Source organism: Acipenser ruthenus, chromosome 36 (genome assembly GCF_902713425.1).
Source record: "Acipenser ruthenus chromosome 36, fAciRut3.2 maternal haplotype, whole genome shotgun sequence".
NCBI classification, from domain to species: Eukaryota; Metazoa; Chordata; class Actinopteri; order Acipenseriformes; family Acipenseridae; genus Acipenser; species Acipenser ruthenus.
In genome coordinates, this window is record NC_081224.1 from 4589250 (window position 1) to 4614258 (window position 25009).

Consider the following 25009-nt stretch of genomic DNA (forward strand, 5'->3'; position numbering starts at 1 on the left):
TTTTAATTCCAGGAAATAAGGCAACAAAAGGTGAACATTTTGAAAGGGGGTGTATACTTTCTATAGGCAGTGTGTGGTGGATCAGTAATGTCTACTGTGTAACCCAGGCTCACAGCTTCTATAGTGATACAAGGCAGGACACATGGCCTCCACGGCTGTCAGTTCAGTGTATGTGTTTAATTCCAATCTCCCTCTGCCACTGTTCTCTCAGGACACAATGCCGGAGGTCCGTCAGAGTTCGTTTGCACTGCTGGGCGATCTTACCAAAGCCTGCTTCCCCCATGTGAAACCCTGCATAGGTGAGTGGTAAGGCCAAGTGTAAGGTGGGGGTTGGGGGTGTTCGGGATGGACAAGGAGGGGTTTCTCAAGAAGCGAATTAATTTGATCAGAGACGAGTTGCTTTCCCAGTAAATCCCCTTCATTTTTTATTACAAATAATGACTTCCCATGGCAAAAGTCGTATAGGAATGTTTCTCACTTGGCATTTGTGTCTTAAATTTTTGGGGGGGGTCATGATAACGTAAGTAATATTAATAACTTTTTTGATAAGAGTTATTTGAAATGACTTCAACACGACTCTGCAGAATACTATTCCAATTTAGGTTAAATAAGAGAGGCACCCGGAAGTGATGGACACCATGAAAACATGACTGTATTGTGATGCTGTTTGTATTCGTACTGTCTGATCCGGATGGCACTGAATAAACAAGTCAAACTTACCAAGTGGGTAGAGGCTATTTTTGGAGGACATCAATGCTTTTTATTCTCTTCGTGTATATAGAGGTTTATTTATGTTTTTATTTATTTTATTTATTTATTTAAGAAAGCCATTTTTGTGAAAGTAGGTTTTTTAGTCTCGACTTGAACATGTAATGGTCCCAACTTCCCTGACAAATGAAGGCAGAGCATTCCATAATTTCGGAGCTCGACAGAAAAAGCCCTACCTTCTCACAGAGTGCGGTTTGGAAGATACAGGGTCAGTAACTCCTGCAAATAACTAGGTGCTAATCCATTCAGGGCCTTGTAAGTTAACAGCAAAATCTTAAAATCAATTCGATACTGCACAAGGAGCCAGTGTAAAGAGGCCAAAACGGGTAATATGTTCACTTTTCCTGGTTTTAGTCAGAATTCTAGCGGCGGTATTCTGAACAAGCAGGGGATACCACATTTTGGGACACCGGAAAAAAGGGCATTACAATCAATTCTAGATGAAACAAAGGCATGCATTAGCCTCTCGGCATCAGATATGTAAATAATTGGTCTAAGTTTGGCTGTATTTCTCAAATGGTAAAAAGATACTTTAGTAACTTCCCTAATATGAGTTTCAAATGATAGATCAGGATCAACGATGACCCCCAAACTCTTTAATTTCTAGTTTGTTTTGATGAGAGACTGCAAGGGTTGAGCTCATGTAGTCCTGGTTCTGTGAGCCCACTAGCATAACCTCCGTTTTATCTGAATTCAACATTAGAAAATTCTGTGACATCCAATGCTTGATGTCTGTAAGGGAAGTAGCTAATAACACCGAGGCAGAAGAAATTCCTAGCTTTAGGGACAAATATAGCTGGGTATCATCAGCATAGCAATGGAAGTTCACTCTGAGTCTGCAGAAAATGTTTTAAGATGTGTGTCCTAACTGTCTTGTGATCCCTGTGTCTCTTAATAGCGGAGTTCATGCCCATCCTCGGCACCAACCTGAACCCAGAGTTTATCTCCGTGTGCAACAATGCCACCTGGGCCATTGGAGAGATCTGCATGCAGATGGGTGGGTGCTGCTGCTTTGGTTTTTTTGGTTCCCCTGCAACATGTGTAATCTCTGGCAAAAGGAAAATGGTGGAAGTGGTCACACATACTGGTGTGTGTGTCGCAATTTAAATGGGAACTATTTGGGAACACCTTTTATTTAGTCATGGTGAAACTTGGTATTGACATTTAAGCATAAGTGAATGACTAAATACAACAGCAGTTAATGATGTAAATGTCTAATGCATGTGAGAATCAATTTAAAATTAGAGTAAAAATCTAAATGTAAATATACTAATTTTTTTAACACTTTGATGGACAACCCTTGTACACAGAAGGTTTGTTAAACGCAGATTTACAGTCTTCAGATTTGACACTGATTCAACTCCCGAATTACAGATGGCAACACGAATATCCAACTTCTATTTATTTATTTTCTCTTACAGGAGCAGAAATGCAGCCATATGTTCAGCTTGTGTTGAATAATCTGGTAGAGATCATCAACAGACCAAACACACCCAAAACGTTACTTGAAAACACAGGTGAGGACTTTTGCTTTAAGTGTACTGTCTCAGTAAGCCAAAGTGATCGTTTGGCTGTCGGAACAAAACAACTACGTGGCTAAGTTTAGTGTCACCATCAGGTTACACACATCACAATGCTCTACACATCATGCAGCATGATTTAAGCTGTGTGCCTTTAAGATTTTTACACACTGAAGGCTCAAAGTATAAAATGTAATATGATTGTGGGGACGCTATAGCCCATGGAACACCAACCAACTTTCAATCCTTTTTTTTTTTTCCCCGTCAACTTTTCAACCAACTTGTAAGGGTGACATTTACAAGCAGTTTTCAGTAAGTAGTTCAAATCAAGATTGGTTACAGGGCTGAAAATACCTCCCATTGCATAGCAGTTTGACCCATTCATGGTTTTACTATGAATTTACTAAGATACACTTGAGCTTTTTACCTATACACTGGTTAATCAAGCTGGAATCTGTGAAACTGCTATGCAATGGGTGTCTTATTTTTATCCCTGGGTTAGATATGGTTTTAACTAATTCACATGGTGAAAGTTCATTTAGAAATTGCCCCCCTACAACAGCAAGTTGTATTTAGAGGCTTTTAAGCACAGCTCGCTCTGTGGTTGCTAACCTCTGTCTGTCTGTCTGTAGCAATCACTATCGGCCGGCTGGGGTACGTTTGTCCACAAGAGGTGGCCCCAATGCTGCAGCAGTTCATCAGACCTTGGTAAGTATCTCATAGAAATTTACTTGCTTGTTCAGTTCTTGCAGGGCATTTAAAATAGACTGGTAGTGCAGTGACCAACATGGGTTTAACCAGGGATAGAAGCAAGACTCCCATTGCACAGCAGTTTGATCCATTCCTGTTTTTACTATGAGTATAGTAAGACACACCTGAGCTTGTTACCTATACATTGGGGTGGATCAAACTCCTATTAAAACCTGGAATGGTAAAACTGCTATGCATTAAGAGTCTTATTTCCATCCCTGGGTTTTCAGTGTTTTAAAATATTCTTTCAGAATTAATGAATTCTTGGAATGTTTATTATTAATGAACTGGAAAAAGTTTAATTTGTATCGTACTGTATTAAAACAAAAGCAAAAACATCTCTGCAATGAAATGAATGTGGTACCCTATTGTTTTAACTATCTGGAAGTGATGCACACTTTGAAAACATGACTGTACTGTGATGCTGTTTGTATTCATACTGTCTGATCCAGAGTGCTATACAGGGGACTCTTGAGATTTACTTGTGTTTTAAACTTAATATCTTTCATGTAGCAGTGAGCTTGGACAGATTCTACATAATGGAAACTGTAATAAGACCTAAAATGGAAAATTACCTATATGGTAACAATATCCTGGGAGACAGTCAGCAAGGAAAGGGAGATTGTTACTAACCTGCTTGATTTTTTTGAGGATGCAACGTCGACAATGGATAATTGCAAAGCATACGACATGGTTTATTTAGATTTCCAGAAAGCTTTTGACAAAGTCCTGCATAAAAGATTAATTCTCAAATTGAACACAGTAGGGATTCAAGGAAATGCATGCACATGGATTAGGGAGTGTTTAACATGTAGAAAACAAAGTACTGATTTTAGAGGAGAAACCTCAAAATGGAGTAAGTTAACCAATGGAGTATCTACATTAATGACTTAGATTCTGGTATAGTAAGCAAACTTGTTAAATTTGCAGATGACACAAATAGGAGGAGTGGCAAACACTGGTGCAGCAGCAAAGGTCATTCAAAATGATCTAGACAGCATTCAGAACTGGACAGACACATGGCAAATGACATTTAATAAGAGAAAAGTGTAAGGTACTGCACGCAGGCAATAAAAATGTGCATTATAAATATCATATGGGAGATACTGAAATTGAAGACAGAATCTATGAAAGACCTATGAGTTTATGTTGACTCAGAAATGTGTTCATCTAGACAATGTGGAGAAGCTATAAAAATGGCCAACAAGATGCTCGGATATATTGTGAGGAGTGTTGAATTGAAATCAAGGGAATTAATGTTAAAACTTTACAATACGTTAGTAAGACCTCACCTAGAATATTGTGTTCAGTTCTGGTCACCTCGTTACAAAAAGGATATTGCTGCTCTAGAAAGAGTGCAAAGAAGAGCAACCAGAATTATCCCGGGTTTAACCGTTTGCGGTCCACTTACTAATTGCGCGTCAAGCACGCCAGGTCTAATTAATTTTCACACGCGCAGTTAATTTTAGACGCGCTGTTTAAAAGTATTTTTTTTCACAGTCAAACGGGTTGAAATGGCCCTGCATATCAACAAAGCACTCACTAGGCATCTCCAGCCCCGCCCCACCCTTTCATTTGCTATAGCGTTCACCTATGTAAGAAATAAATAATAATAATAGTCGTACATACCGATCGATCATCTCCGGATCACTCGTTTTATCACCAAACTCCTCAATAATGCGATCCAAGTCATTATTTTATTACTATAACATCTCAAAAAAGCTCTGCAAATGTCCGTGTTTTCTGTGCGCTGATTCAGTCAGCCAACTTGTTTACTTCAGACCGCCCCCGTTATCTGATACCTGATACCATGTATGACTAATCATGGGATACGCCTTTTTTTTTTTTTTTTTTTCCCCAACTTGTTTCGGCTCCTGTCGCTCCCACTCGGCAATTGAATGGTTTTCTCGGCTTTTTCCGGAGAAAAAACGACTAGACACCCGTTTATTGCGTTGCTATAATGATGTCGGACCCAGTCCGACAAAGGACCTGTGAGGAATAATTGCAATGTCGGACCCAGTCCGACAATGGACTGCAAAGGGTTAAAAGGCATGTTGTATGCAGACAGGCTAAAAGAAATTAATCTATTCAGTCTTGAACAAAGAAGACTATGCAGCGATCTGATTCAAGTATTCAAAATGCTAAAAGGTATAGACAATGTCGACCAGGGGACTTCTTTGACCTGAAAAAAGAAACAAGGACCAGGTGTCACAAATAGAGATTAGATAACGGGGCATTCAGAACAGAAAATAGGAGGCACTTTTTTACACAGAGAATTGTGAGGGTCTGGAACCAACTCCCTAGTAATATTGTTGAAGCTGACACCATGGGATCCTTCAAGAAGCTGCTTGATGAGATTCTGGGATCAGTAAGCTACTAACAACCAAACGAGCAAGATGGGCTGAATGGCCTCCACCGTTTGTAAACTTTATTATGTTCTTATAGGCTGAAAAAAATAGTTTGTGCCCCATGGTCACTGTTCACTGTAAGAGAACATATATTAGGGCAGTGGTTCCCAATCTGTGGTCTGTAAGTAACCTACAGGTGGTCTGCAAACAACTCCCAAAATTTGGTTACGCAGCTCTTGCAAAAAACAATTTCTACACAATCACCCGTTGTGCTACGAATATTACAAGGCAACACAAGTAGCTTTAACCACATGATATATAATAAGGTATGTATGTGTAGTCTGCATTTTCCCCATTTATCTGTTTTCTTTTATTACGGGTGTGTTTATGAATGAATATATATTACAGCTCCCTTTGATGCAATACCAAGCACTGCCTTCAAAGCTGCTATTAACTGAAACCCCTTTCTAATGTGAAACAAATACTAACTAAATAACTTGCACGTTATGAAGGCACATTTGTCTTGTCAAAATTTAGATTTTTTTTAAGCCAGCTTTATTTAAAAATAAACAAATAAATAAATAAATAAATACTAATGTAATTTCCAGTGTGACCTTGGTGCACTTAAACTCCTCGGTTAGAGCGGATGCTGGTAGCTGCAGTATTCCTTTACCATAAAGTCCCACTCTACTGAGGCAGCGTGGAACTCCCAACCATTTCCTGATGTATGAACTGATTAAGGCTTCCAGCTTCTCTACTGTTGTAAGAAACCTCATACACAGTCAGTGACCACAGCAATCTCGGCAGTAGACCAAACTGTCTGTGCTCTTCAACCCTTCCATTGCTTGTTGTCTAACTTCTCCCACATGAACTGTGTCCTTTAGGTCCCCGTCGTACCATCTCCCAAGACTCTTCACTGGCTTCTCAGACACTGTTGGTATTGCCTCGCCATTAATGAAGAACGTTTTATCTACTACTTTACCTTTAATTATAGAGATGCTCCTTGATTTAGTGGGCTTGAATTGCATTCATGCCCATTTAATGTTATTGGTTAATCTGCCCAATAACCAATTAGTGCAGGCTACTGTTGTAGTCATGGTTGTCATGTCATCCATATATGCTCGAATTGGTGGTAGTCGCATTCCAGAAGCCAAGCGCTCTCCTCCCACTACCCATTTTGATGCCCTAATGATTACTTCCATTGCCATGGTAAAAGCCAGTGGAGAAATGGTGCATCCTGCCATTATTCCAACTTCTAGGCATTGCCATATAGTGCTGAATTCTGAAGTTGAAAAACTAAATTGCAAATCTCCAAAGTAGGCTTTCACTAAATTTGTTATTGTCATCGGTACATTAAAAAAATTAAATGCTGCCCAAAGAAGTTCATGTGGCACTGAACCATATGCATTAGCCAAATCCAGGAATGTCACATGGAGCTCCTTCCTCTCCTTTTCAGCTGATTGAATTTGTTGCCCGATCACATTGATGTGTTCTAAGCATCCTGGGAAACCTGGAATTCCCGCTTTTTGTACTGAAGTGTCAATGAAGCAGTTCTTTAATAGGTAAGATGACAATCTCTGAGCAATAATGCTGAAGAAAATTTTGCCTTCTACCTTTAATAGGGAAATAGGACGAAACTGACTGATGCTTGTAGAATCTTTTTCTTTAGGTATAAAGACTCCACCTGCTCGGTACCATGCTCTTGGTACAACCTGTTTTTCCCATGCCACTTTCATCAATTTCCACAGGATTCATAGAATTCCTGAAGCACTCTTGTATACTCTGTACATAACTCCATTAGGCCCTGGTGATGCTGAAGCCCTTGCTTTTTTCACAGCTTGCTCTACTTCTTTCCACTTAGGTGCACAGTCCTCCGTTTGGTATTCTGGTGGATTGATAGGTGGGATGTCTGAAGGAATTGACATAGGCTCCTGCCTTTTTGAATCTGTATGTGTTTCCTCCAAATATCTCTCCAGCTCAAACTTAGATGCTTTTAGTGTGCCATTCTTCTCACTGGTGAATAACTTCTTTACAAATTTGAATGGGTCTTTATAAAAGTTAGTTCTCGCACGCTCCTTCTTTTTGTAGCATTTTCGTAGGCGCTCAGCTCTGCGCAATGTTGCAAGCTTATTTTTTATGACCCTTTGTAAAAGACTGAGTCCCTCCTTGAACTAGTCTTTTGTGAAGTACTCTTCATACTCGTATCCGTTTCCGTTCCTAAGTCGTTAACAGTGTTGTCCAACGTTGAGTCATCTTCCGCCCCCGCTCTCGCAGACTCTAGGGGTATTTTTCTCTTTTAATTTCTTGAAGCCTTGGGCGGGTGTCTCCAGCATCCTGTAAACACAGAGCTGGTACTGCCGACAAGGGTAGCTAACCCTTGCCAGCCCCAATGGGGTCTCTTTCCTCCTGTCAGCTGTCTCTCCAGGCTGTCGCAAGGTCTTTCCCTTGTTGCCAGCTGCACTATTCACAGCAGTCACTGGACGTAACCAGATCTTCATGATTTCCATTACACGAGAGTAGATGTTAAAACTTCATGCTGATTTGAACTCTGCTCTCGCCAAGATAAGCACCAACTAAGACGTAGCTTTACAGTAAACTAATGTGATCAATAGGTGTCTCCATCCATTTGCGCTTCCTTCCATATGATGATGTAGATATCCTTCTGTCAGGTGGTGATGGCTGAAGTGTAATGCAGGCTCCAGGGATCAGCTTATTTTGCCTCCCTAGTGCATCAGCACACACGACGGCTGCGATGCTGGCTCCGGGGATCAACCACAGTGCGGTCTCCCCAACGCATCAGCATGACAACTGTCTGGATTGAGCTAAGTAGGGTACATCTCTGGGGTCTTCAAGTGGGCATCTTCCACCCTCTGTTTCGTCGACTAGCCCATGACACCTCAAGAAGGCTCGACGGTGATTCTGGCGTCCAATCTGTGCTCATTCTACTGCTTGTGTTCACTGAACTTCATGGGGAAAAACTAATCTAATCTGGCTGTCCCAGCCTTTTCGCTCGGCATAAAAGTAGCACGCTGCACTGAATATTCCTAACTTGGTTTGAATAATCAAATAAAAAAAAAAAAAAAAAAAAAACAGTTTTAGTACTTTTCATTTTCAACAAATATATGTGCCTTTTCAACAATGTGTTGCCAGGGGTATAGGAATATACCATTATTTCAATACGTTTAGTACTGTAGTGTGAATGATCTATTTCAGCTCCATGTTGTTGGGTGTATTCAGCTAGGTTTTAATATCTCAAGACTTTATGCCAAAAGGGGATCCTATTAACACTACTTCTGGAAATAATGTGTACAGTCTGTTCTTGACGCTGTCATTTAACCAAAATGCTATAAATCCTATCGACTGTGTGCCATCAATCCCATTTAATTTACACATCACAGCCCAGCAGAAGTGGTACGCAACATCCTGTACACTCTCCAATCATTTTATTTATCAAATTGATTTTTTCCCCACCCACCTCGTTTTCGTTTTCCGGTGGTTTTGATATGTACATTGAGCGAAATTGGCGATCAGTGAGTGCAGTAAGTTTCTTTAGAAATTGATAAATTAATTTGCTACACGAAGGAACGGTTGCTGGGACCAGCATGTATTTACATTTACTGGACCCAAGAACAACCCAAACCCCAGTTCATTGTTTGTCAGGAGGTTTTGTCAAACAAAAATCTTTAACTGCAAAATTGAGACATCATTTATCTACAAAACATTCAGAATGTGTATAAAATAAACCATTTTAAACAAAAGAAACAGAATTTTACCGTCAGTAACTTTCAATGCAAAACGACAACATTCCTTGCTGACCTGGTAATGAAGATTCAAGCCCAGGAATCTCATGAAGTTAGGTACGTTATGTAAATTACTTTACTTTCTATATGTACTTATACATATACACATACTGTAATGTTACCGCGCTAGGCATTTTGGTCATCTTCCACAGTAATGCTCACTGTGAAAGTTCAGCTTTGTGACCAAAAACAAAACCCAACACAGAGCCAGCCTGAGCACAGACATGCTAAGATCACTGGTAACGCACAAAGTCATGATGTCAGCGAAGCAGCAAGTGTGTCACACACAAACCTTTAGTGACACCTTGCTCAGGAAAGCAAAGTCAGCCACCTATGAAGCTAAACATTCAAGATCTAAAAGTGCAGTTTGACCTGTTGGATTCCTTTCTGTTCCAAACAACTCACTTTGTGGATACCTATTACATTTGGTGCTGAAATAGTGACTATTTACAATTTTTTTTTTTCCTTTTTTGAAAGTGCTTTGTTTCTCTGTTTTAGAAGCTTATACATTTCAATTTATTTTTTGACAGTAAAATACAAACATAATACAAAAATGGCTTTTCTGTACTTGAAATAATTCAGATGGTATAAATTAAAAATGTTTAATCTATTCTAAGGTAAAAAATAAATTTAAACTGAAACAATCATAGCTAATCTCAATTTATTTTTTACTGAAAAATTCATACTCAAGCCATTGTTTCTCCCGAGTGATTGCAATGACATAGTACATGTTTATTCTCAGGGTCTTTTATAAGCAATAATGGACACTACTATAGTATTCATTCTATTATCAGTAGGGATGCACCAAATCCAGGATTTGGATTTGGCCTGAGTACCTACTTTTTGAGTAGGGTTTGGATTCGGTGAACCGAATCCTATATACGCACATCCATTTTAATATATCCCTCCAATGTGTGCTGTTCTTCTTTTAAATGAGACACGAATCAGGTATTGAAAGTAACTTTTGTATTTAACAGCACAGTCACATCACACTTAATGGAGTAAAGTTATGCAGTAAACCTGTAATATATAGTAATGGCAAACTGTTGCAGACTTTTGTGCTTTACTGCTTTGTGTGAGGCGTGTTCTAGAGATCATACGGAGAGAGAAAAAAAATCGGTGCACAGAAATATTTATTTTTTGTAACTTGACAGCTGTCAGATGTGCAAGATATTGTTGAACAATATGCTTTAGTAAATAAAATGTTATGTTACTGTAATGTGCCAATACAAGTTGAACCATTTGGTAACTGCTGTGTTTTAATAATATTTTTCAAACTGTTTTTGTAGCCTATTTTGATATGAGTTACACACACACAGTGCATTTAAATCAACGTGGGTTTTATTTCTCTGGGAGATTCAGGTCACTCATCACGGTAATCTTTTCCTCATAGCTCTCAGATAGGGTTGTCAACAGGCTCCAGAATCTTGGGACACTTTTTTTTTTTTTTTTTTTTTTAAACTCACCTCTAATGTATTTGTGTAAAATGAATGTGAATTGCTTGAGCAGTTTAGTAAATGTATTTTAATACATTTACTAAACTGGTGGCGATTCTATCCGGAGCCCCATAACAACGATGAATCGTATTGCTTGAATTTTTTATACAGTAAACAATATCTATCAAAATGGTGTAGCACCATTATTATAGATAACTCTGCACTCTTTCATTTAACCTTGTGGCAGCAGGTAAAGTTTCTATTTGTTTAATATTTCTTGCTTAACACAGTCCCGCCCAGTCAGACTCAGAAATTCAATCAGCTGCTGTATAGGTCTGATTTGATGGAAACGATCCTCGCAGGCATGTGTGTGCTTTTGGTAACAACTAAGTAAAACAATTCAATTAATTTAGCGACAGTTTGCACAATTCACACTTACTTTACTGAATCCATTGCAGTTTAGAGAGGGGTTACAAAACCTGACTTCTGACTTCCCTTAGTGTCCCGAGATTCTGGAGCCTGTTGGCAACCCTACTCTCGGATCAGCTGACAGGTTGAAATGTCATTAAAGAACATAGTGAGTTATGGCAAAAGATGCAGCTCTCCTTTCTTGTAAAGGTCAAGTAAACAGTTCTGTGTTTTGACGTTTCTGTTGTGGGGGAGGGGGCTAGTGGTAAATTGTGTAAGTTTCAAACCGAAATCTTATTCAGGGATATATTTCCATTCTGTAATAAAAATATTATGAACTAAAAGGCTCAAAACAATAGATTGGTACGTGTCCCTTGTTCTTAGCTGCCAGTCTGTTTTTCATTCAACAGTTTCCTTCAGTTTTTTTTTCTTGACAGATTTTGTAGATTCGGTGTTCGGTTCGGTATTCTGCCGAAATCTTTTGAGTGGATTCGGTTTTCGGTGCATCCCTAATTATCAAGAAGGAAAAAAAAGACGCCCCTGATAAGTTTAATTCATGAAATAGTATATGCTTATATCCACTTGTTTCTTCATATTTATAAGTGTTGTAAATATATATATATACCAAAACACATGACCAGAATAAATGATGTAATATAATAAGTCAAATACATAGATTTACAGTGTTTCCAAGTTCCTGTGGTTTGTTTCTGCTTTTGTCTCTGCCGGGCTGCTGTAAACTGTCTCCGCCCTTTAGACACCAAGTGCCCCTCTGTGACATCACACAAAAAAGCTATCCGAGAAGTGAACGTTAGTCCCTTCCCTATCCATTGATATGTGTTTCAAGCTTGTACTGCAAAGTACAGTGGCCCTGTAAGTCATCATGTGTTTACATGATCACGGTCCTATAAGCCCATTTCAGTATGATCCTGTTAACACGATCTTAGTCCTTAAAGGGTTAAAGCAGCTTTCTTGCTTGCAATCACCTCTATAAAGTGGGTGAGTGAGATGCAGACATTATCTAATGCGAAAGCCTGCTTAATTTTTACAGAGGCCAGGACAAAGGTCACACTCTGCACCAATCCTGCCTTCTTGCCGAAGACGATCTCTACATTTCATGTCAACCAGTCTGTGGAAATGGAGGCTTTCCATCCACCTCCTTTCCAGTCTGATAGAGCGACAGCGTCATACACTCTGCCCAGTTCTGGCACTGACATTCTGTTGACGGGACAGAAATTTTGGAGGTAGTTTGAACAATTTGTCTGCTATGGGGCAAAGTCCCATGGTCAAGCCCTGTCAAAGCAGCGGCTGTTCAAGTGAATAGCAGACACGTTCAGGACTGCCTATGAGATGGTTAACTTGACCCCTCCAGAAAAGCTCACTGCCCATTCCATCAGGGGCCTTGGAACTTCGTGGGCTTTATTCCAGGGTGCAGCTGTCAAGGACATTTGCAATGCGGCGGCATGGGCTACTCCCCATACCTTCACTAGGTTCTACAGGATGAATGTCGTGGATCCTCAAAACCCTGGTTTTGGAACTAGAGTGTTAACCCTTTTGCGGTCCATTTATTCAGCATATCAACAGGACACTCAGTACTGCATCTCCAGCCCCGTCCCACCCCTTGTTTGCTATATTTTTTACATACCTCGTAATAGTAGTACATACCTATAAATCATCTCTTGATCACTCGTTTTATCACCAAACTCCTCAATAATGTGATCCAAGTCGTTACTTTATTACTATAACACCTAAAAAAAGCTCTGCAAATGTCTGATGTTCTGTGAGCGCTGGATGCGGAAGCAGCTATCTTGTTTATGTCCGTGTTATCTATGTAGTGTCGGGTCTATCAGTATTCATGAAATATGCCCCCTTTTTTTTCCGGCTCCTATCGGTCTCTCGGCCATTGAATGATTTTCTCTGCTTTTTCTGGAGAAAAAACAACTAGAGACCTGTTTTTTACGTCTTTTTGATGATGTCCGACATTGGACCGGAAAGGGAAAATTACGATGTCGGGCCAGGTCCGACATAGGACCACAAAGGGTTAAGGGCGGCTTCCCAGTCAACCCTTAAAACAGGCATAGAGGTGAAATCCTCAGTTTCTCCACCCTAGCTACTTACTAGGGTTCCTAATGGTAACGCATAGGGCAGCTTCTCAGCTTAGCCATGTAGCTTTCTGGTCCTTGTGCAGTCATGCCCTTGCGACGGCTTGGGTATGCTCACCCATTCGGTAATAATTACGTTTCATACTTGAATGTTTGTTTTATTATCGTAACCCTTCAAGGTTGCTGGGTCCATTATTTGCAGCAGGCTTAAAGGAAAAATGGTGATGAGATCTGTGACTGATCCCTCGGGGGCGGGGTCACAACTGCATCACAGGCTCAGAGAGCAGATTTGATGTACAGGATTTGGGTCTTTTGGTGGTAAATACCCATTTGGTAATGGCAGGGCCGGCGTCCGGGGCCAGAGGGGGGCCCACACACATGCAGAAATACAATTGCAAGTAGGAGTAAATGTACTGTATGTGGCAGCTATCCTACTCAAGCAGCCTTTAGGAATGAATACACTAAACTGTGCATGCATTGAAACTTCAGTTCTCTTTTTTTTTTTTTTTTTCCTCCTGCTTGTCTCTTCTCACTCCCAATTGGCTTCCGTCCTCCCCAGTTCTTCGTAAAGCCGCAAGCTATTGGCTGATCTCAACATACAATTTATACAAATGTGCCAATTAAAGACATTCTGTAATACAGTTTTCCTTTGAATTTAAGATGCAGCCCAAATTTCCCACCCTCAAATACCTAAAATAAATATGCATTTACAAAGGTACAAACTCAATTACGCTGTTGTATCGTACAAAACTGACATGAAAGTGTTTTTGTAGATTTAACCACAGAGCTTGTCTATACATGTTGCATCAGGCAACATGTAACCCAGCAACCACAACATCATTGAACATTGCTTGGCATGTTGAAACATACGGGGGTCTGATCAGCATTTCCGATCTATCCAAGCTGGTACTGTTTGTTAGAAATGCTGAAACTGTAAATGTTTCTCTTGGAATTCTCAGGAAGCTTGGCCTGTTTTTTTTTTCTCAGCAGTCAGTCATGTTGCTGCTTGTGTTTGGGCAGACACCTTTTATTATTTTCTCAGCAGTCAGTCACTTTGCCGTTTTGTGTTTTCAGGTAGTCACGTCTTTTGCCAATTTAAGACGCAGGCTATTTTTGAGAAGTGAAAAATGGTGAAGCATGTCTTAAATTTGAAGGAATATGGTAATCTGCACATTTCCGTCATACTTTACAATAATCAAGAGTTTCATTTGACAAGCGTTTTGTCAAGCCTCATTATAATCTATTATACCGCCTGAACACCTATTATAATTCTAGATTTTAAACCATCAAAAATTAAACCTGGCAAACCTCCAAATAAAAAGAAACAAATATGGATGTCAAAAATGGAGAAGACTACAAGAATCTAAAACTGCAATAAATACTGTCATTTTCTGTGTAAATTTAAATTATTTCTGTAAAGTGTGTGTTCTGTTTAATTGTGTACTAATCTAGTGTAAAAAGAATGTGGTAAAATTGTTACAGTAGTGTGTAATATGCAGCAGCATGATTTTTGTGTTACCGGTAGGCTCAAGTAAAAAAAAGTGTGCTGCAGGTTTATTCAATTTTTGTATAGGCCTATGTACAGATGTATTACAATTTTTTTTTTTTTTTTTTTTTTTAATCGGACAATTCATGTCTCCAGACATGTCCAGTTTAGTGAGGGACTACCGATTTTTATAAAAACCTTTGTGATAGAAAAATATTGGATTTGGGGGTGAAGGGGGACCACTGGAGGTCCATTGCCCGGGGCCCACGAAAACCTGGTGCAAGCCTTGGGTAATGGTTACATTTCTCTTCCAGGGAACCAGGGTTATGATAATAACCTAATGTTCTCATTTAATTTCCTCCTCTCCTCCCCAGGTGCACGTCCTTAAGGAATATCCGCGACAATGAAGAAAAGGATTCGGCGTTCCGAGGAATCTGTATGATGATTGGAGTGAATCCTGGAGGTGTGGTGCAGGTTAGTAAGCTCCTCGAGATTCTGGGATTAGGGATGTCACTAGCTGGCTTCACGGGGGTAAATGTTATGGAGCCAGGCTCTTACTTTTTATCGCTTTGGTTTCCAGGACTTCATTTTCTTCTGCGATGCTGTAGCTTCCTGGGTGACTCCAAAAGATGACTTGAGGGACATGTTCTGCAAGGTGAGACAGCTGATAGATTCTATTAGGACCCCACATCCTGACACCCCACAATGTAGATTTTTTTTTTTTGGTTAAATTTGATCAAGCTGCGTGTATTTGTAAAGTGTTAAGTCCATGCAATATTGCAGCATGGCAATAAATTACTTTTTGTAGGTGTTTCTTCAGTCGCCACACACACAATATGATGAACGACAGCGTAGACATTCGAATTCTGAACAGCAAGTTGTGGATTTGTTTTCTCGTCTGATTGTGTGGAGGTGTGAGAAGGCACTTAAATGATACACACACACACACACACCCAGGCATGGGTAGAAGAGGCCTTGTGTTTATTTAGTCACAAATAGATTTTTAGGACCCCCCCACATCCTGACACCACCACACTGCAGAGTGATTTGATTGAAGTGTTTTTGTATTTGGTATGAATAACACTGTCCATTTGAATCACACAAGCAGCCCATCAGGACCAGCACGTATATTGTGATCCCTGCCAGTACGGGACATTGGTGCATCGCAAGGATGAATACAAGACTCCCATTGCATTGCAGTGTGATCCATTCCTAGTTCTACTATGAGTTCACACCTGAGCCTGTTATTAAAACACTGTGGCTAATCGAGATCAAAGCCTGGAATAGGGAAATTGCAATGCAATAGGAGTCTTACACTCCAAACCTATGTGAAATGGACACTCTTCACCAGTACCAGCCCTATAACCGAGCTATCCCTCCTGCTTCCCTCCTCAGATCCTCCACGGGTTCAAAGACCAGGTGGGCGAGGAGAACTGGCAGCAGTTCTCAGAGCAGTTCCCTCCCGTGCTGAAAGATAGGCTGTCCGCGTGCTACGGGGTGTAGCCACGGCAACAGGGGGCACGCGTGTCAGGCAAGTCACCTCATTGTGTTCAAAAGCAGTTTTAAGTAATTTTGTTTATTTTAGCCTATATATTTAATTGTATTAATTTTGGGACTGTAAGGGGATAGAGGTTTTTTTTTTCTTGAGGGTCCTACCAAATTGCAGCAAACATGAAAATGATGCACACTAATATTTTATCAGCGTTTTTGTTTTACATGTTTTTAATTTTCAGATTTATATTTGATCAGACTGCAGGTGTTTAAACATATTAATTCCATGCAGTAATGTAAGTGATTTAATTTTGTAGGTGTTTCTCAGTCACCACACACAATATGAACTTGTGTAGACTTTCAAATTCCGAACAGTAAAAGTCATGGATTTGTTTTCTTGATTGTGTGAGAAGACACTTAAATATATTCATTTTAATTTAATGAATCATTTCAATTTTATTTTAAAATTGAAACAGACACAAGTAGAAAAAGGCCTTCAGTTCTATTCATATATATATATATATATATATATATATACATGTTTTTAATTTTCAGATTTATATTTGATCAGACTGCAGGTGTTTAAACATATTAATTCCATGCAGTAATGTAAGTGATTTAATTTTGTAGGTGTTTCTCAGTCACCACACACAATATGAACTTGTGTAGACTTTCAAATTCCGAACAGTAAAAGTCATGGATTTGTTTTCTTGATTGTGTGAGAAGACACTTAAATATATTCATTTTAATTTAATGAATCATTTCAATTTTATTTTAAAATTGAAACAGACACAAGTAGAAAAAGGCCTTCAGTTCTATTCATATATATATATATATATATATATATATACATGTTTTTAATTTTCAGATTTATATTTGATCAGACTGCAGGTGTTTAAACATATTAATTCCATGCAGTAATGTAAGTGATTTAATTTTGTAGGTGTTTCTCAGTCACCACACACAATATGAACTTGTGTAGACTTTCAAATTCCGAACAGTAAAAGTCATGGATTTGTTTTCTTGATTGTGTGAGAAGACACTTAAATATATTCATTTTAATTTAATGAATCATTTCAATTTTATTTTAAAATTGAAACAGACACAAGTAGAAAAAGGCCTTCAGTTCTATTCATATATATATATATATATACCATTTTTTTATTTTTTTTTATTTAGACGTGCAGAGTTGACTGCCTTCATAAACTTTGCTATCGGACTGGAAAGACTTGATAAGCTTAACCCTAAACAATATTAAGAACATAAGAAAGTTTACAAACGAGAGGAGGCCATTCAGCCCATCTTGCTCGTTTTGGTTGTTATTGATGCCAGAATCTCATCAAACAGCTTCTTGAAGGATCCCAGGGTGTCAGCTTCAACAACATTACAAATATTAAGTGCAGCACAAAAATCAGGACCAGAGGAGACACAGTTGGAAATTAAGTGGAGATTGACTTGGGACAGAGGGAAGGAGGGGGTTTGGAATGGGTTACCTAGCAGTGCTGTTGATGCTGAATCACAGAGATCTTTAACCCTTTGAGTAGTACGAACGTACCGGTACGTTCGCTGCTCTTTGGTGCCCAGGGAGTACGAACGTACCGGTACGTTCTGCAACTTTTGAACTTGAATTACCGAGCCAACAAAACTTCTGATGACCAGATATTGTAACACTAGGTTTCTGTAACACCTTTTTATTGGTCTCTTGTGCCCTCTTCTAGATATTGACTGAATTACATACAATAAACCATCACCAAAAATGACTGTAAACTGGCGAAAATTGCTCAGTGAGAAAGAGGTATTAGAAATAATACTTAATTCAGATTCCGATTTAAATTCAAATGCATAGAATTCTTCCACTGAATCAGATGTCAGTGAGTGTGTCAGTGAAGACGTAAGTGAAGAATATTTACCATCAACATCAAGCGACAGTGAAGAGGCGGCGCCAAGCTCTGTGTGTTGCTCCATGCAAGCAGTATCATACGCTGAAGCATTACACTCTCACTCCCTCCACCCCCACAACCTGTTTACCCAGATATGATTTCTTTCTTTCTTTCTTTCTTTCTTTCTTTCTTTCTTTCTTTCTTTCTTTCTTCTCTCTTGCTCTCTTTCTTTCTTGTTCTCTCCCTCTAGTTCAGCCTTTTTTTTTTTTGTTAGGACATGTTGTGGCTGTTCCACCCTGTTTTATTGTTTGTTGTCTAACTGTTATTTTTTAGTCAAAACCTTTCCCTATGACAAAATAAAACAATTATTTGTTATGTATTTACGGTAAAAATTGTCTATTTCGTCAGTGTTCATTACATACATACAAACATATATATAGCTTTCAGCTTGTTTGTAAGCTGTTCTCATAATAATCAAGGACATGCAGTAGACAGGAAAAAAAAAACCCTCACTCCCTTAGGACCGGCACTGTATTTTAGAACTCACTACTCAAAGGGTTGATTTTTTTTTTTTTTTTTTTTTTTGTCTCCGCAGGTATCGAATATGGGACGGTTACAGGGAAACTCACCCATGTCTACATATTACACTGCCCTGTTATTGTGGGGTTAGGAAAAGAGTTTGTGGGGGGACTGTCTTCACTGCTACCCGTCCACCCCTGTATCCTGGATTCAATCAGGGGGCTTCGACTAAACAAAATTGTGCTAGGATACTCCTCATGGGGGGAGGGGGGGGGGTGTAGTGATACAAACTAACTTTCTCAGTGGAAGGTAGGGGTGGCAAAATAAAAGCCACTGTCTTCTGTCTGAACCAATACAAACACAGGGATGCACAAGCGATTCCAAGGGACTAACGAAATCAACTCTAACCCATGAGACTTTAATAGAAGGGGGATGTTTATAGTTGAGACATTTAACACTGAGGTTAAAAATGTAAAGGTAGGTTTTTAAGGATATGAAATGTAAAGCTCCATGTTCCATTGAGTGGGGGGAGGGGGTCTTAATGCCAGAAGAGAATAGGGAGTTTACACAAACCATGATGAGCTAGAAAATAAAAAGGCGGTTTTGTCTGTTTTTATTTCTGTTCCATGTAAGCCCAACTAACTAGGCACCAACATGTTTGAAAACACAAGTGAGACTGCGGTTTCTGAATACAACAAGAACCATTACGAATGCATGGGGACCTTGTTTCAAGTCTAACAATCCTATAAGTAGACTTGTACGATTTAGCTGTCAGTAGTAGCTCTTTATATATAGAAATCAAGGCTTTTTGCAATACCTACCACACACGAGAGTATATATATATATATATATATATATATATATATATATATATATATATATATATATATATATATATATATATATATATATATATATATATATATATATATATATATATATATATATAAAAAATATAAAAAAAAAAAAAAAAATTAAATGAGTTGACCAAGACAAAGTGAATTTGAGGGGGGGGGTTATTGATGGCCATAGTTTCTGTAAACCGATAATACTGTAATAATGAACCATGATTTTTGTTTAGTTTTGTTTTAGATATAAATGGTCCTCGATCTACGCTGTTTTTGCAAGATTGATTTATTAATTCTCGTTTTTTGTATTTGTGACATTGCTGCTGCGTTTCCTCCAGTTTCCTTTTTCTGTAGTAAAACAATCCTGTTTTCATCGAAACAAATACATAAATCAACACAAATAGAAGGGATCTTGATTAACAATTTAAAATAGAAAGGACTGGTAGATTTATTTAAGATGAATTTCAAAAGTCAAGAGGCTGAAAATAATACAAAAAATATGTGTGATCTCTGCATACTTCCTTTTAAACTGAGTTAGTGGTTCCTGTTGTGTTTGTTGGGTCCAGACTAAACTTGTATTCGCCCCGCCCTGTGTGGCACAATATGCAATCTCTGCATACTTCATTGTCAGCTAATCTCTCAAGTGTGAGCTTACTTGTTTAGTTTAAATGCTAACTGCTATTTGGAGAATTGGAAACATTTTGTTTTTATAAAAAAAAAAAAAATCATTTATACATTTAATTTATTTTTTTATTTATTTATTTTTTGTTAATTTGCGCAAATGTGTGATGCACATGAACTTTTTTTTTTGTTTACTTTTTTTATAGCGGACCATTTCATTAGATGTGTAGGGCAGGGGTTGCTGGGTGGGGGGGTATGAATCCCAGTGTGTTGTGTGTGTTGGGGTTGTGTTTTTTTTTTTTTTTTGCAAAGTCTGCTTTTGAAAAAAACTAATGTAGCAGCATCCTTCACTGTGGTGCAGGTTATCTGCTTTACCTGTATCAGACATGTTTGTAAAATTCAAACCTGTAGAATGAAACCCTGAACCCTTCTCAGAGATGGGAAGGGAGAGGCTGCTTCCCCCAAAAAATAAAAGGCAACCAAGTTTAAAAAAAAAAATAAAGCAAGCTTCTGTTTTTCTGGTTATAAACATCTTTTGCGTCTAGTTTTAAAATCTAAACGACTCTGGACCATAATACCAGAAACCCAAACTTGTGCGAGGAGAATGCCAGCAGGATTACAGGGATGGAAATAAGGCTTCCATTGTTAAGCAATTTGATCCATTCCTGGTTTTAATGCAAGTTTAATTGCATACCTGAGCTTGTTCCCTCATACACCGGGGCTAAGTGGACTAATTTTAAAACCTCGAAAGGGTGAATCTGCTGTGCAGTATTATTTCAGTTCGTCTTATTTCCATCCTTGAATTTATTATAATTAAGGATGGTGGTACTTGGATCCACTACTGCTTAGATCGTTAAAATAGACCCTCATTGTGTCTCTCCAACAGCTAGGGGTTGCACCTGTTGAATCTGCTGCATAACTTGACTTCTCTAATTGAAACTGTTGAAATTCATCTTTGGTGTTATCTCCTGAGAGACTGCAGATTGTCAAACCTGTGTATATATATATATATAGATATAGATATATATATATATATATATATATAAATATATATATATATATATATATATAAATAGCATAATATTGTTTTGTTTGTTGCTAAAACCATTTTTCCAGCAAGTGTGATTTTATATATGGAAAGTCTTTAAAATACAAAATACAGCTCCCCTTTTAGTTGTACTTGACTTATTCTTCCTGTTTGCTACCAATCCTCCCTGGTTCATTCTTAAATGCATTGTGACCACTGCCCAAATTTTGAAGGTGAACTGCTCTGCGGGAGATGGCATTATTTAATCCAGTTGTCTGCTCACAACACTGGTTATACTGCTTGTGGAAAAATGGCTTATAAAGTATTGTGAGCAAACCTTCCTCCCTCCCAGTCCGCCTGTCAGTGAAGGCTAGTCTGTGCAGCCTGTGGTCAGACTGCCCGAGTGCAAACTGTCACCAAGCGTTCACCCCCACAAATGTGTGAAACTTTAAGAAAGCACGCAGCCCTCTGCACAGCATTGCCCAGTACATGTGTTGAATGTGTGGATGTATTTGTTTTGCCTGGGATGGGGTTGTATGGTCATGTCTTACCAAACTTCATATGATTTTTCTGTGATTTCTTATAATGGCTTTTAAAAAAGAATCAAACCTCATCAGAATAACCTTCAACAAAGTCTTAATATTCTGTTTTTTGTGTTGGAGGCTTGATGTTTCATTCCTATTTTTCCTTCTACAACACTATACATTTTGAAGGTCAAGCTTAGTTCCTGTGTTGCAGGATATAAAAAAAAAGTTTTTTCCAAAGCAAATTTATAATTTGTTTTTGAGGCATTTATTTTTTTTAGCAAGAGCTTACAATCCACTTGCGTTACAGAATCGCTATAGAATTAAGTACAACGACACATTCTACACTTGGTGTAACTTTTTATTCAAAATAAATCATTAATTCATAGAGCTGAATCGGTGATTTTAAAGTAAATGCGGAATAGGGCATACAATAACAACCTTTCTCTGCTTTTGAACACACTTTGTTTTGGTGTATGCAGGAACCTGCCCCCACAGTGATGAAAACAAAGGGATGGGTTCCTGTGATTTTTATAACCTGTAATAAACAGGCTTGTCAAACTACACTTCTGATAGGAGAAGGCATTAGCAGTCTAAACTCTTGCTTTCTTTAAACGCAGCACTCCTGAATTGAGAGCCATTGAAAAGTAATCCACTCTGCAATGCAGTCTATATAAACCAATTCGTATTTTAAATACCAGGCACACTAGCCTGTTTCAGAATCTTTAATTGTGTAATACTAGAGGGGGAGAGAGAAATACACCCTGCCTCCAGAAATGTTTTAAATGTAGCCTAAATGTACTGACATGCATTTTTTGGTGAGTATACTTGCCCATTTTTTTCCTTCAGATTTGTTAAACATGTATTCTGTGTGATTGATTGGATTTGAAATTTCCCCCTGGATCTGTGTGTTTGACAGCCCTGTTGTATGTAGAGGCTACTGCTCTTGGGGCCTGGTTTGAGTCGTCTGATGTATTTTTGTAAATGTGACGTACAAAAATGTTTCCTATGGTAAATCTGCAGTGTGTGTTGATCAGTGTAACAGTGACTGCTTGCACCTTGCCAAAATGAGTATTTTCTCATTTTTTGTTAATTTTTTTGGTGTTTTCATTTATTGACTTAAAACAAACAAAAAAAAATCTTGTGAATCCAGTTTACATTCTTGTCCGGTGTGTCATTTATCTCTTCTCCTTATTTATTTTGAAACAAATTGTGTTTGAACTAGTCTTGTAATGGTACAGTACTGTCACAATGTGGCATGCATTGAGAGGAACAGTAGTTCCTTGCGCCAAGTTATCAGCAATGCGCGAGAACTGTCAGACTATCCATACAGCAAGGATAGTTTACGTCTTTTCAGGGTATTGGTGCAGCAAAAGTAAATCAGCCAAAAGCACCATTTTAATTAATTTGTAGTTCCCAACATAAGTGAAATGTAGAAACAAAATAAATAAATACATGCCATACAGTAAGAAATAAGTCACCAAAGTAAGGTAAAAATGTCCTTTTTTTTCTTTTTTACTTTTTTTTTTGCAGACCCCAGGCACTTTTATCCATGCATATGTATTACAGGACATCCGAGTTTAATGACAATTTGTTTTGTCAACATGGAAATATACTAGGGAACGCACTTATTGTGACGTGTATATCATTTTATATTACGTTATTTATTTCTGTTTTAATCTGGAACATTTGCCTACAAAATATACATACACACACACACACCTTCAGTTTGCAAGCGTGTTAGTGTTGTGCTACACGATGAAATCAGTCAGCTGAGAATTCTCGAGACTTTGTTGTATTTTGGAGAATTTGAATAGTTGTCGTCATTATTCTGATCTTGATCTATGAAAAATTGTGATTTCCTGTCAATGTAACGGTCATTGTGGTCCCTTTGGCACAAAGAAGTATGGTTCCTCTCTATACTGGTTGGGAGTAACGCTGTTTGTGGTTCCCACTGGACAAAAAGGAACATTTAATTTCTGAGAATTAGCTAGGCTGAAGGATGGCCTATATATATATTTGGTAAAAGTGAAACAAATACATTAATAAATATTCTTTTATTTCTTTTTCACTATCAGATAAAATAAACACTGCCATTTAATACTGTATGAAACATACTCACTCAACAGTTATTGTTCAGTTGTATATTAGTGAAGATTTTTGTACATAAAGGTCGTCATGCTTTTATATTTTTACTTTCAAATTAAATATATATTATAACGACCCAGACAATTGCTTTGTTGCAGGACTGTTCAATTTGTCTCATGTTTACATATGTATTGTAAGGGGAAGGGGGAGTGAGTGAAAGAGTGGATGCGACTGACTGAGCCAGACAGCGTTGGGAAACGACCGGAGGTTCTATAATAAGGGTGCACGAGCCTGGAGCCTGGGGACTGGGGACAGTCCAACGCCAAACTTGCATGAGAAACTTTGGGTGCGACTGGCAAGAGTATGCCGTGAAAGTGCCAAGACTAAAATGTACGGGTATTGGTGCCATGAATTCCAGCCCGACAGGAATTCTCTAGTTTCAAATAAAACAATCATTTGGAGAATTCAACAGTCTCCCCGAGTACTACTTCCTAAACATGAAAACGTTACAATATCTGTGCACGAAGGAATTGTTTTCTATGTTGTATTTTCTGCCTTTTCCACAGAAATACTAACGCGGCTGCTGGGCTCAGCTGTCCTGCATTTGAACAGAGATGCGCGCGCTGGGTCAGTCTGATGCAGATCCCCACATTGTCTCTGCACCACATTAAGATCTGCTTACAGAATTAGTGTGAAGAGTGTTAGGGCTCTAGCAGTAGGCTGTCCTTGGGTTTTGATCAGTTGGTTAGCCAAAATAAGTGTGGGCATCCCTTTTGCTCTTTTGGTAACTGTAGGTCCCATACTTGCTACCGTTCCCGCCAGTACTTTTGTACAACGAATGAGGTTACCCTTCCGATTCACTAGCAGTTGCTGGGCTCAGCTCTGCTTCGGGTCTGATTTGCTTGCAGTCCTTCTCGCAGTGTTTCGTTGCCGCTCTGGTCTCTGCTTGTAGTGCCATTGCGAGGGCTGTCACGGTGACAGCAGGCTTCCTCCAGTCTTAGGACTGTGTTGTGTTAAGCCAGAAGCTATACAAGTGGGCATCCCCGCATATTGCTTCTTCATTAACTGTAGGTCACTGATCTACTACCGTTCTTTGTGAACAAGGTTACTGTAATGGTAGTGGACCGTGCTCTGCACCGTACCATACTGTGTGCTCCGTTCTTGTACTCTCCCGTTCACTGTACTCTGTATACCTTACCAGGGGTACTGTGCGCTATATACTGACTGTACTGTACATTAGGCATTATAATATATCATTAGCACTATACCATATTGTTTAACATACTATGCGTTGTCCATCATACTGTACCGTACTGTGTACCAGTGTTGCCAACTCCACAAAGCAGTTGCAAATGTCGCTACACAATTTACCTCTTCTCTCGGAATCGCTTAA

The 25009-nt window shown here is 38.7% G+C and overlaps 1 protein-coding gene and 2 non-coding genes across 5 annotated transcripts in view; all 3 read left to right on the forward strand.

The window, feature by feature from the left end:
* The window catches only part of LOC117402047 (transportin-2), a 77581-nt gene extending 54896 nt beyond the window's left edge, over nt 1–22685 (forward strand). For all 3 annotated transcript variants that reach the window (XM_059008339.1, XM_059008341.1, XM_059008340.1), the window contains exons 18-25: nt 212–299; nt 1667–1765; nt 2190–2285; nt 2921–2996; nt 14993–15092; nt 15199–15273; nt 16014–16149; nt 18585–22685. In XM_059008339.1, the coding sequence (XP_058864322.1) occupies nt 212–299; nt 1667–1765; nt 2190–2285; nt 2921–2996; nt 14993–15092; nt 15199–15273; nt 16014–16121 (642 nt within the window). In that variant the 3' untranslated portion in view covers nt 16122–16149; nt 18585–22685. The remainder of the gene's footprint in view (nt 1–211; nt 300–1666; nt 1766–2189; nt 2286–2920; nt 2997–14992; nt 15093–15198; nt 15274–16013; nt 16150–18584) is intronic.
* Nucleotides 621–691, forward strand: LOC117402099 (small nucleolar RNA SNORD41). Its single transcript, XR_004544400.1, has one exon. It is a non-coding gene; the product is annotated as a small nucleolar RNA SNORD41 (small nucleolar RNA).
* On the forward strand, nt 3420–3490 carry LOC117402100 (small nucleolar RNA SNORD41). The gene has a single exon (XR_004544401.1). It is a non-coding gene; the product is annotated as a small nucleolar RNA SNORD41 (small nucleolar RNA).
* Nucleotides 22686–25009: the final 2324 nt, after the last annotated feature.